This window comes from Salvelinus alpinus, chromosome 14 (genome assembly GCF_045679555.1).
Source record: "Salvelinus alpinus chromosome 14, SLU_Salpinus.1, whole genome shotgun sequence".
Classification (NCBI taxonomy): domain Eukaryota; kingdom Metazoa; phylum Chordata; class Actinopteri; order Salmoniformes; family Salmonidae; genus Salvelinus; species Salvelinus alpinus.
The window spans coordinates 55,457,012-55,470,820 of NC_092099.1; the positions used below are offsets into that span (position 1 = coordinate 55,457,012).

The 13,809-nt window shown below is 44.7% G+C and overlaps 2 protein-coding genes across 4 annotated transcripts in view; one reads left to right on the forward strand and one right to left on the reverse strand.

The window, feature by feature from the left end:
* The first annotated feature begins 3,355 nt into the window (after positions 1 to 3,355).
* glb1l (galactosidase, beta 1-like) overlaps positions 3,356 to 13,809 on the forward strand; it is a 66,536-nt gene continuing 56,082 nt past the window's right edge. The window contains exon 1 of the mRNA XM_071341907.1: positions 3,356 to 3,552. Within this exon, the coding sequence (XP_071198008.1) occupies positions 3,490 to 3,552 (63 nt within the window). The 5' untranslated portion in view covers positions 3,356 to 3,489. The remainder of the gene's footprint in view (positions 3,553 to 13,809) is intronic.
* LOC139539115 (uncharacterized) lies at positions 7,607 to 11,300 on the reverse strand. Of its 3 annotated transcripts, XM_071341902.1 has the most exons (10): positions 10,564 to 11,300; positions 10,300 to 10,476; positions 10,148 to 10,209; positions 9,979 to 10,065; positions 9,850 to 9,891; positions 9,608 to 9,781; positions 9,493 to 9,528; positions 8,840 to 9,394; positions 8,447 to 8,558; positions 7,607 to 8,352 (listed from the first exon to the last, which is right to left on the reverse strand). In XM_071341902.1, the coding sequence occupies exons 1-7, from the start codon at positions 10,730 to 10,732 to the stop codon at positions 9,493 to 9,495; spliced, it is 747 nt and encodes a 248-aa protein (XP_071198003.1). In that variant the 5' UTR covers positions 10,733 to 11,300; the 3' UTR covers positions 7,607 to 8,352; positions 8,447 to 8,558; positions 8,840 to 9,394. The 3 variants fall into 3 exon arrangements, with proteins under 3 accessions (XP_071198003.1, XP_071198001.1, XP_071198002.1); XM_071341900.1 differs by having other exon boundaries at positions 9,493 to 9,781; XM_071341901.1 differs by lacking the exons at positions 7,607 to 8,352; positions 8,447 to 8,558; positions 8,840 to 9,394 and having other exon boundaries at positions 9,404 to 9,781.

Here is a 13,809-nt window from a genome sequence, read left to right on the forward strand (position 1 = left end):
AGGTCTATTATTATACAGGCCATGTCTACTGGCCAGGTCTAGTATAATACAGGCCAGGTCTATTATAATACAGACTATCCTCACCTGCCCTGTACTATCCTCACCTGCCCTGTACTATCCTCACCTGCCCTGTACTATCCTCACCTGCCCTGTACTATCCAAACCTGCCCTGTACTATCCTCACCTGCCCTGTACTATCCTCACCTGCCCTGTACTATCCTCACCTGCCCTGTACTATCCTCACCTGCCCTGTACTATCCTCACCTGCCCTGTACTATCTTAACCTGCCCTGTACTATCCTCACCTGCCCTGTACTATCCTCACCTGCCCTGTACTATCCTAACCTGCCCTGTACTATCCTAACCTGCCCTGTACTATCCTAACCTGCCCTGCACTATCCTAACCTGTCCTATCTTAACCTGCCCTTTACTGCCCTGTACTATCCTAACCTGCCCTGTACTATCTTAACCTGCCCTTTACTGCCCTGTAGTATCCTAACCTGCCCTGTACTATCCTCACCTGCCCTGTACTATCCTCACCTGCCCTGTACTATCCTAACCTGCCCTGCACTATCCTAACCTGTCCTATCTTAACCTGCCCTTTACTGCCCTGTACTATCCTAACCTGCCCTGTACTATCTTAACCTGCCCTTTACTGCCCTGTACTATCCTAACCTGCCCTGTACTATCTTAACCTGCCCTTTATTGCCCTGTACTATCCTAACCTGCCCTGTACTATCCTAACCTGCCCTGTACTATCCTAACCTGCCCTGTACTATTATTATCTATTATTATACAGGCCATGTCTACTGGCCAGGTCTAGTATATTACAGGCTAGGTCTATTATAATACAGACCATGTCTACAGGCCAGGTCTAGTATAATACAGGTCAGGTCAATTATAATACAGACCATACAGACTATCCTCACCTGCCCTAACCTGCCCTGTAGTATCCTAACCTGCCCTGTACTATCCTCACCTGCCCTGTACTATCCTCACCTGCCCTGTACTATCCTCACCTGCCCTGTACTATCCTCACCTGCCCTGTACTATCCTCACCTGCCCTGTACTATCCTCACCTGCCCTGTACTATCCTAACCTGCCCTGTACTATCCTAACCTGCCCTGTACTATCCTCACCTGCCCTGTACTATCCTAACCTGCCCTGTACTATCCTAACCTGCCCTGTACTATCCTCACCTGCCCTGTACTATCCTCACCTGCCCTGTACTATCCTAACCTGCCCTGTACAATCCTAACCTGCCCTGTACTATCCTAACCTGCCCTGCACTATCCTAACCTGTCCTATCTTAACCTGCCCTTTACTGCCCTGTACTATCCTAACCTGCCCTGTACTATCTTAACCTGCCCTTTACTGCCCTGTACTATCCTAACCTGCCCTGTACTATCCTAACCTGCCCTGTACTATCCTAACCTGCCCTGTACTATCCTCACCTGCCCTGTACTATCTTAACCTGCCCTGTACTATCCTAACCTGCCCTGTACTATCCTCACCTGCCCTGTACTATCCTAACCTGCCCTGTACTATCCTATCCTGCCCTGTACTATCCTCACCTGCCCTGTACTATCCTAACCTGCCCCAAACTTTTGACTGGTACTGTACCTCTTAGGTTGTAGGATGGGGCTTGGGCAGGTGTAATAGTGGGGGTTGGGCAGGTGTAATAGTGGGGGTTGGGCAGGTGTAACTTGAAATGTGAAATTCAAGTTCTTCTTTGCATCAATAAAGGAGATTTCTTTAGGCTCCTTTTTGACAGGAGCAGCTGCCCCCTTGTCTTTGTGTTCGGTCACACAAAGACACAGACCACAGCATCCCTCCAATCTGCCTCAAACCCTATTACAGGGGCTGAGTCACTGGCTTACTGGTGCTCTGGTGTTCGGTTGGGCCGAACACAAAGACAAGGGGGCAGCTGCTCCTGTCAAAAAGGAGCCTAAAGAGATCTCCTTTATTGATGCAAAGAAAATTTGAATTTCAAGTTCTCTCGGTACAGGTCCTTCGGGAGGCGGTCTTGCAGGTCCTGGAGGGTGTTTCACTGGTGGTGGGCCAGGTAGACATTAGTCCAGGGTGGAGTGGTGGGCCAGGTAGACATTAGTCCAGGGTGGAGTGGTGTACCAGGTAGACATTAGTCCAGGGTGGAGTGGTGGGCCAGGTAGACATTAGTCCAGGGTGGAGTGGTGGGCCAGGTAGACATTAGTCCAGGGTGGAGTGATGGGCCAGGTAGACATTAGTCCAGGGTGGAGTGGTGGGCCAGGTAGACATTAGTTCAGGGTGGAGTGGTGGGCCAGGTAGACATTAGTCCAGGGTGGAGTGGTGGGCCAGGTAGACATTAGTCCAGGGTGGAGTGGTGGGCCAGGTAGACATTAGTCCAGGGTGGAGTGGTGGGCCAGGTAGACATTAGTCCAGGGTGGAGTGGTGGGCCAGGTAGACATTAGTCCAGGGTGGAGTGGTGGGCCAGGTAGATATTAGTCCAGGGTGGAGTGGTGGGCCAGGTTGACATTAGTCCAGGGTGGAGTGATGGGCCAGGTAGACATTAGTCCAGGGTGGAGTGGTGGGCCAGGTAGACATTAGTCCAGGGTGGAGTGATGGGCCAGGTAGACATTAGTCCAGGGTGGGGTGGTGGGCCAGGTACACATTAGTCCAGGGTGGAGTGGTGGACCAGGTAGACATTAGTCCAGGGTGGAGTGGTGGGCCAGGTAGACATTAGTCCAGGGTGGAGTGGTGGGCCAGGTAGATATTAGTCCAGGGGATAAAAGTCAGGCCTTGTACATGTGTCTTCAAGCCTAAGGAAAGTCCTTTCATACAAGCGTCATTCTAAAAGCATACGAACCCAGAACAAAAAGCATGTTGACTTGTTGCAGGCCATAGTCTCTCTGGGCCACAATACTGTTCCTGAACAGGCTGTTTTGTTCACAGGCCATGTTAACCACAATAGTGATTGTTAACTTTTACCCTGATTCTCATTTTACACAAGAGTCTGTCGTGTTAGCCATGACAGCATCAGATGGGATGTGAGTTAGAGTCACTGTGTTAGAGTTAGGGGGAATAGGAGCAGGTACAATCTCTCAAACGTAGTAAAGTTAGGCCTGCTATAGAGCCTAACAATAGTGTATAACAACGAGGGGCATTACTTAGGATACTGTAAAATCAATGTATGAGAAATATCTGTGAAATGTAATTAATTATATACAATTTTTTTTAAATCCTAATCCATCTGAATTTCAATGAATATTTTCATCGTCTGGTGAGTAGTAAGAACGGATTTATAACGTTTAGTATGCCACCGGAGAAGGAGACGAGTCGGACTTTAGGACCCAGCAGAGAGGCAAAGCATTGTGAACATCACATGATGGGGCTATCGGGAGCGCGGACGACTCATGTTGCTTCTCTCGTTAAACGTTTCAAGTCATAAAGCAAGTTGTCTAAACCAGGCAAATGGCAAGTTTATATTTTATTTAAATCCACACAGGAAACAATGGATACGAAGACTGTTTTCTCTCTAGTCTACTTTGTCTGTTTAGCCGTGAATAGAACTGTGGTAAGTTTGATTGTGTATTATTTACTTCCTCTATCTGTCTACCAGGTGATTATACCAGCTGACTCTGGATCAGACATATCGCCGCTCATATTTGCAACTTGTTTATTTTCCTTTAGGGTATAATATAGTAAATACATACATTATATTGACATGATATTGTTATTATCAAGTATAAAGTTACATGGATAAAATCGGACCTCTGATATGAAAATGGATGGATGGAGGGCTCCATTCAGAAAATTACATTTGAACTAAACCCTCGAACGCTTGAAAGAAAGAAAGTGACGCTCCACTAAACCCATAATAATAATAATTTAAACAAAGTGGATAACAGAGAAACTTCCTACCATTTACCATCACTTCTTGGATAGACCCGAGCCTTAAATATGCAGTTTTAGAAACTGTTCTTCGTCCTGTATGCATTACATGGCAACGCAGGAATTATGATAGCGCTCTGGGCCAGATGGTTTTGGGGTCACAGACCACCCTGGACAAGAGTATGAATAGATCATCTTATTTGCAGGTCAGAGAAAAAAATTGCCTTTTAGAAACATTTCGTGCAATTCTACGTTATTTTACATTTTACATAAAGCACCATTCTGCACTAACTGTACTTTTTATTCAGAACACAAATAAAGTCATAATATTTAAAACTATATAAATATAAAAATATATACAAAAATAAGACTCATAAATATCAAAAAGAAGTAACGAAGACAAATGTAAAACAAATTTGTGTTGATTTGGCACTCGAGCATCAATACATTACCCATCCCCCAACACTGTCAACCAAGAGGCAAGACTACATTACCCCTCCCCCAACACTGTCAACCAAGAGTCAAGACTACGTTACCCCTCCCTCAACACTGTCAACCAAGAGTCGAGACTACATTACCCATCCCCCAACACTGTCAACCAAGAGTCAAGACTACGTTACCCCTCCCTCAACACTGTCAACCAAGTCGAGACTACATTACCCATCCCCCAACACTGTCAACCAGGAGTCGAGACTACGTTACCCCTCCCTCAACACTGTCAACCAAGAGTCGAGACTACATTACCCATCCCCCAACACTGTCAACCAGGAGTCGAGACTACGTTACCCCTCCCTCAACACTGTCAACCAAGAGTCGAGACTACATTACCCATCCCCCAACACTGTCAACCAGGAGTCGAGACTAAACCAATTCATCTTGGTGGTGTGCAGACTGGTTTTATATTATTCGTAATGATTTCACACAAACCAGAAACTATATATTCACAGTATTATGAATACATTTTTATTTCACCTTTATTAAACCAATAAACAGGCCATAGTAGCGAAGTAATTACAATTTAGCAATTTTTTGCAATTCGTTCCAGTCACTGGCAGCAGAGAACTGGAAGGAAAGGCGGCCAAAGGAGGTGTTGGCTTTGGGGATGATCAGTGAGATATACCTGCTGGAGCGCATACTATGGGTGGGTGCTGCTATGGTGACCAGTGAGCTGAGATAAGGCAGGGCTTTACCTAGCAGAGACATATAGATGACCTGGAGCCAGTGGGCGTGGCGACGAATATGCAGTGAGGGCCAGCCAACGAGAGCATACAGGTCACAATGGTGGGTAGTATATGGGGCTTTGGTGACAAAACGGATGGCACTGTGATAGACTGCATCCAATTTGTTGAGTAGAGTGTTGGAGGCTATTTTGTAAATGACATCGCCAAAGTCAAGGATTGGTAGGATAGTCAGTTTTACGAGGGTATGTTTAGCAGCATGAGTGAAGGAGTCTTTGTTGCGAATTAGGAAGCCGATTCTAGATTTCATTTTGGATTGGAGATGCTTAATGTGAGTCTGGAAGGAGAGTTTACAGTCTAACCAGACACCTAGGTATTTGTAGTTGTCCACGTATTCTAAGTCAAGTCACGTATCCCCTGGACTAGATAAACAATACTAAACCCTCCTCCTGGACTAGATCAATACTAAACCCTCCCCTGGACTAGATAAACAATACTAAACCCCCCCCTGGACTAGATAAACAATACTAAACCCTCCCCTGGACTAGATAAACAATACTAAACCCTCCCCTGGACTAGATAAACGATACTAAACCATCCCCTAGATAAACAATACTAAACCCTCCTCCTGGACTAGATAAACAATACTAAACCCTCCCCTGGACTACATAAACAATACTAAACCCTCCACTGGACTATATAAACAATACTAAACCCTCCCCTAGATAAACAATACTAAACCCTCCCCTGGACTAGATAAACAATACTAAACCCTCCTCCTGGACTAAATAAACAATACTAAACCCTCCCCTAGATAAACAATACTAAACCCTCCCCCTGGACTAGATAAACAATACTAAACCCTCCTCCTGGACTAGATAAACAATACTAAACCCTCCTCCTGGACTAGATAAACAATATGAAACCCTCCCCTGGACTAGATAAACAATACTAAACCCTCCTCCTGGACTAGATAAACAATACTAAACCCTCCCCTAGATAAACAATACGAAACCCTCCCCCGGACTAGATAAACAATACTAAACCCTCCCCTGGACTAGATAAACAATACTAAACCCTCCCCCTGGATAAACAATACTAAACCCTCCCCCTGGATAAACAATACGAAACCCTCCCCCGGACTAGATAAACAATACTAAACCCTCCCCTGGACTAGATAAACAATACTAAACCCTCCCCTGGACTAGATAAACAATACTAAACCCTCCCCTGGATAAACAATACTAAACCCTCCCCTGGATAAACAATACTAAACCCTCCCCTAGATAAACAATACGAAACCCTCCCCTGGACTAGATAAACAATACTAAACCCTCCCCTGGACTAGATAAACAATACTAAACCCTCCCCTGGACGAGATAAACAATACTAAACCCTCCTCCTGGACTTGATAAACAATACTAAACCCTCCTCCTGGATAAACAATACTAAACCCTCCCCTGGATAAACAATACTAAACCCTCCCCTGGATAAACAATACTAAACCCTCCCCTGGATAAACAATACTAAACCCTCCTCCTGGACTAGATAAACAATACTAAACCCTCCCCCTGGACTAGATAAACAATACTAAATCCTCCTCCTGGACTAGATAAACAATACTAAATCCTCCTCCTGGACTAGATAAACAATACTAAACCCTCCCCTGGATAAACAATACTAAACCCTCCCCTGGATAAACAATACTAAACCCTCCCCTGGATAAACAATACTAAACCCTCCTCCTGGACTAGATAAACAATACTAAATCCCCCTCCTGGACTAGATAAACAATACTAAACCCTCCTCCAGGGGCCTGTTGCACAAAACTAGGATAAGGGATTAAGCCAGGATATCTTGGTGATCCTGGCTCAATTGATCCGTAATCCGGTTGCACTAAAGATGGATAGGGGGCAGGAGGATATGTTATGGTATAAATTACCATGGAGATTTATTCTGTGGAGCTAGCCTGCTCCAGACCAGGCTAAATTCCAGGATCTATTTAATCTCATCCCTAATGTCAGTCAGCAGTCACCACAAATGGAAACCAATAGTTATTTCACTGCTCACTATACATTGTTATCACATATAACTAGACCCACTGTTATTATTTAAACGTTTGTGATCATTAATTTCAATGATTTTGGATAAAAAATGATTTTTAGATGATGTTGCTATCATTAGATAATTTACAGTTTCCCATAGACTATAAGGCTATATATAAAATGATAGAATATTAGGGCCACAGAGGGGAAAAAAACACAAGTCATAATATTGTAACCAGTTGTTTTAAAGGAGGACAGTTGTTAAAATGACAGATGTGGGGCATTTCGTGAAATTGTACTTCAGTATGGTTTCATAAACAAAGACATGCTGATGTGCCAGAATATTAAGTATCACATTGTCATAAGTATCAAAACTGTAAAAACAATATGTAGCTTTTCTGCAGAAAGAACCAGCCTCATAAATTTATGACTTTATCCTTTTTCTTCAGTGTGGCCCTAGTACTCTGTCATATAAACAAATACACATTCCATATGAATATAAAAACACAATGTGTAACATTATGTTCCTTTATTGAATAAGGACAAAACAAAGCAGGTAAACCATCAGCTCCTTTCGAAACTGAAGTCACAGTGACTCTACAAGATGGAAAGCACAGAATCCAAGCATATTATACAAAATGATACATACACATTCAAAGGTCTGTATATAACACACCCTGCATGTCTGCACACTAAAATAAATGCAGGACAAATCCATACACATCAACTGAACAGACAAATGAATGGATGCAGTAGCCTCCCTGCAGCCTTGTATTACACACAGTATACCGCACAAACATCATAAGAGGCCAAATTCGTCAAAAAACGAACCCAAAAAAACCCAAATTCCTCTGCCACCGCAGGACATATTTAACCAAAATTGAAAGCACACATACTAACTAAAATAATTCAACACATATTGGTCCCTCAGCAGCCGACCACTGTCGTCATCAGGGAAGATTGCCGGATTGTCCCAGTCCATGGCTGGTGGCACTCTGGGGGCCCTCTCCTTCCTCAGGCAGGCCACATTGTGGAGGACAGCACAAGCCACAGTAATATCACATGCCCTAACAGGGCTGACCCTTAATTTGTGAAGGCAGTGAAAGCGTGCCTTCAGGAGGCCAAAGGTCATTTCAACTCTGGCCCTGGCATGGGCATGGTTGTAGGCCTGCTGTGCTTCCTGGGGGTCTGTGAAAGGTGTCAGGAGAAAAGGCTGGCAGCCATACCCCCTGTCTCCCAGCAACACACCAGAGAATTCACCTGTCAACACAAAATCTCATCATTACTACCTCATAAACACAGTGATATTCTTGACACAGCCATGATGGTTATAAATAGGGGTTGTGTGGCTTACCTTGTGATAGGCACTGATAGATTTCAGAGGCTCGAAAGATTCTGGAGTCATGGACTGAGCCAGGCCATTTTGCCACAACATTGCTGATCACACAGTCAGCATTGCAGACCATCTGAAATCATAAGATGAGGAATATTACACCAATCAATGCACATCACTGGCAATGCAGAGTGTTCGTCAATGGACAATATCAAAAAGTTATGTTCACCTGAACATTAATGCTGTGAAAGGATTTCCTATTCACAAAATCGGCCTCATGGGCACCTGAGGGGGCTTTTATCCTTATGTGTGTGCAGTCCACTGCACCAATGACATTGGGGAAACCTGTCACACAAAGTAATGAGTATCCTACTATGTGTTAACAGTTGTCCTGTAATTTGTAGATCCTCTTACCTGCAATCCTATAGAACTCCTCTTTGATGTCACAGAGTCTTCTGTGGCCAGGGAAGGAGATGAAGACATCTGCTAATGCTTTGATAGCCTGACACACACTCCTTATTGTGCGGCAAATTGTGGCCTTGTTCAGCTGTTCTGCATCCCCCACTGAGTACAGGAAGGCTCCACTAGCAAAAAAGCGCAAGGCCACACAAACCATTTGCTCCACACTCAGTGCATGGCTCCGTGCAGTGCGGTGCTTAATCCTGGGACCCAGTAGTCTGCATAGATACCTGATGCCATCTGCAGAAAACCTGTATCTTTCATATAGATGGTCATCAGGGAAGGCCAGTGGGTCCAACCGGTCCCTGAAGACCCTTTCTCGCCTGAAGGCTCTCCTCAGCACAAGTGCTTCTTCATCCACCACATCTCGCACGAATGGGCATGCCATTGTCAGAGCAGAAAGGAACACACAATTTTGGGCCTTCATATAGGCTAGTGGCCACACCTGGTGCTGGGGGGGTGGGCAAAAGAGGGCGATGCCTTATAACGATGACTTGGTTGTACTGATTGCTGGGAAAATAAAAAAAAACTTAGAAAGATGCCACCGTCCTGTGTGCTCACAATAAGAGCTCATATGTCATGGCTCACTTGACTTTACGAGAATATACCTAATTTTTATTTTGAGCTGTGTCATCTTCTTGGAGCTGGGGGAGGAAAGAAAAATAATGATTAATACATTTGTGTTACAGTTAGCATACAGTGTACATTGAAGGCATATCTCACCTCCCTCTCAAGTTTTTTTATTTCAAGGTCCAGTTTCCTAATTGTCCTCTTTTTTATTTCGGACTCCAGTGCAAGATTTTCCATCTTTTTCTTCTTGTACTGAATGTCTATGTCTGCCAGTTCTATTTGGCGCCGGAGGTGGTTGCCATACAACTTTCTGATAGCTTGTGAGCTCTGTGAACACAATACAATTAGCGCAGCTGGAATTTGGCAGGATGTGGTGTCCTTTTATTAATACGCACTATGTTGCCAGGCTGGTTTTCCCACTGTATAGCATCTGGGTCCTGTAAAAGAAATTAGATTTTTTGATTTTGATGAGGACTCCTCACCATTGTAGAGTAAATAGTACTTTCACAGTCTTAACATGATACCTCATGCCTTCTGGAATCCAGAGAGATGGTCTCCTCCTCATCATCGTCTCCATCATGTGCTGTTGCTGCTGCACTGGGGCCTTCACCCTATCACATTTAATCGGATTCATATTGAAGCTAGTAGACAAGACATGCCAGGCCTACAGTATGCCTTTGATGGAGTACTCACTGGATCAGCATCGTCTGGTGCTTGTGCTGGTGGCTCTAACAGGAACACAGTGCTGCCAGACACTGCAAGGCAATAGGTAAACCAAAGTCAGACAGTCCAAATTGATTCAATATGAATGTGGTTGTATCCCATGTAGAGATGGAAGGACATACCTTGAATGAAGCGGGTGGCATCTTGGGAGGAACCTATGCTCGTCTCTTTCCCCCCAGGGATCCCCTCTAAGACGGGCCTGCCTTTATTTAGCTCCAAGGCCATGTCCTCTGCTGGGGTAAGGTCAGCCTTTGGTGACCCACCACCCGTGCCTTGTCTGTGGGTATTCTTTTTCACTGCTAAAACAGTACAGACAATGTGTGAGCAGGCACCTTCTGGGTACAATATTTGCTTGTGCTTTGTTAAATATTAGTCAGGGACCATACCATTCTGCAGAATGTTCTTGTATTTGATTTTGACCTGCTGCCATGTCCGTTTTGGCCCGTTCATGTTTAATCTACACACACACACACACACATTTAATGGAGTCACACTGCAAAAAATTACTTGGTATTTTTGTCTTGTTTTCAGTAAAAATATCAAAAAATTTATCATAGCTTTATACAGTGTGATGGAGTTACTTTACACAATTTCACTCATATCTGCAGTGCATTTCAAATAAAAATTTAACCGTTTCATAATTACAGTACAACTGCATTTTTGGAGATGTGAATTAAATATTTGAATTGTAATTGTGATGTTTCAGCGGAGCGGTGAGTGTGTAATTGTGCACTACTTACGCATTCAGGCGGTCTGCAATACTTTGCCACGCTTTTTCTCTTTGCTTTATCACTGTGGCGGTGTTGCCTTTCTTCTTAATTATATCTTTTACCTCCTCGTATGCCTCCATGAGGATTTGTGCTTCCGACGGGGAAAAGTACGCGGCTCTAGTTGCCATGGTAAATCAGTTAATCTGTGATCTGTGGCGGGGTCTATTTGAGTGAGCCGTGAGCGCGCACCTATCCAGGATTGGTTTCGCCTGGCTTAATGAATCCGTGTCTGCTCATCCTGGCTTGGTCTTTGTGCAACCAATTAAGCCTGGACGCACATGTTTTGGCTTCATTGAGCTCAGCTGAGTCATTTATCCCGGATGTCTTAATTCTACTTTTGTGCAACAGGCCCCTGGACTAGATAAACAATACTAAACCCTCCCATGGATAAACAATACTAAACCCTCCCCTGGACTAGATAAACAATACTAAACCCTCCCCTGGATAAACAATACTAAACCCTCCTCCTGAACTAGATAAACAATACTAAACCCTCCCCTGGATAAACAATACTAAACCCTCCCCTGGACTAGATAAACAATACTAAACCCTCCCCTGGATAAACAATACTAAACCCTCCCCTGGATAAACAATACTAAACCCTCCCCTGGACTAGATAAACAATACTAAACCCTCCCCTGGACTAGATAAACAATACTAAACCCTCCCCTGGACTATATAAACAATACTAAACCCTCCCCTAGATAAACAATACTAAACCCTCCCCTGGACTAGATAAACAATACTAAACCCTCCTCCTGGACTAGATAAACAATACTAAACCCTCCTCCTGGACTAGATAAACAATACGAAACCCTCCCCTGGACTAGATAAAGAATACTAAACCCTCCTCCTGGACTAGATAAACAATACTAAACCCTCCCCTAGATAAACAATACGAAACCCTCCCCCGGACTAGATAAACAATACTAAACCCTCCCCTGGACTAGATAAACAATACTAAACCCTCCCCCTGGATAAACAATACTAAACCCTCCCCCTGGATAAACAATACGAAACCCTCCCCCGGACTAGATAAACAATACTAAACCCTCCCCTGGACTAGATAAACAATACTAAACCCTCCCCTGGACTAGATAAACAATACTAAACCCTCCTCCTGGACTAGATAAACAATACTAAACCCTCCTCCTGGACTAGATAAACAATACTAAACCCTCCTCCTGGACTAGATAAACAATACTAAACCATCCCCTGGATAAACAATACTAAACCCTCCTCCTGGACTAGATAAACAATACTAAACCATCCCCTGGATAAACAATACTAAACCCTCCTCCTGGACTGGACAAACAATACTAAACCCTCCCCTGGACTAGATAAACAATACTAAACCCTCTTCCTGGACTAGATAAACAATACTAAACCCTCCCCTGGACTAGATAAACAATACTAAACCCTCCTCCTGGACTAGATAAACAATACTGAACCCTCCTCCTTGACTAGATAAACAATACTAAACCCTCCTCCTGGACTAGATAAACAATACTAAACCCTCCCTTTGACTGAAATTGAAAAAGCCAGACACATTTTCCTCCAGGTACCATTCCATATTTTACTGTGGTTTATGACACATACAGTTGTAAAGGTCTTGATTAGCCTGGACGGCCACTAGTGGGCGCTATGGACCTCCACTATCGTCTGGGCTTGATGTTCCCAGCTAATACACTGGTGTCTGGACTTGATGTTCCCAGCAGGTAATACACTGGTGTCTGGGCTTGATGCTCCCAGCAGGTAATACACTGCTGTCTGGACTTGATGTTCCCAGCAGGTAATACACTGGTGTCTGGGCTTGATGTTCCCAGCAGCTAATACACTGGTGTCTGGGCTTGATGTTCCCAGCAGGTAATACGCTGGTGTCTGGGCTTGATGTTCCCAGCAGGTAATACGCTGGTGTCTGGACTTGATGTTCCCAGCAGGTAATACGCTGGTGTCTGGACTTGATGTTCCCAGCAGGTAATACGCTGGTGTCTGGACTTGATGTTCCCAGCAGGTAATACACTGGTGTCTGGACTTGATGTTCCCAGCAGGTAATACACTGGTGTCTGGGGTTGATGTTCGCAGCAGGTAATACGCTGGTGTCTGGGCTTGATGTTCCCAGCTAATACACTGGTGTCTGGGGTTGATGTTCCCAGCAGGTAATACACTGGTGTCTGGGCTTGATGTTCCCAGCAGGTAATACACTGGTGTCTGGACTTGATGTTCCCAGCAGGTAATACACTGGTGTCTGGGGTTGATGTTCGCAGCAGGTAATACGCTGGTGTCTGGGCTTGATGTTCCCAGCTAATACACTGGTGTCTGGGCTTGATGTTCCCAGGAGGTAATACACTGGTGTCTGGGCTTGATGTTCCCAGCAGGTAATACACTGGTGTCTGGGCTTGATGTTCCCAGCAGGTAATACACTGGTGTCTGGGCTTGATGTTCCCAGCAGGTAATACGCTGGTGTCTGGGCTTGATGTTCCCAGGTAATACACTGGTGTCTGGGCTTGATGTTCCCAGGAGGTAATACACTGGTGTCTGGGCTTGATGTTCCCAGCAGGTAATACACTGGTGTCTGGGCTTGATGTTCCCAGCAGGTAATACGCTGGTGTCTGGGCTTGATGTTCCTAGCTAATACACTGGTGTCTGGGCTTGATGTTCCCAGCAGGTAATACGCTGGTGTCTGGGCTTGATGTTCCCAGCAGGTAATACGCTGGTGTCTGGGCTTGATGCTCCCAGCAGGTAATACACTGGTGTCTGGACTTGATGTTCCCAGCAAGTAATACACTGGTGTCTGGGCTTGATGTTCCCAGCAGGTAATACACTGGTGTCTGGACTTGATGTTCCCAGCAGGTAATACGC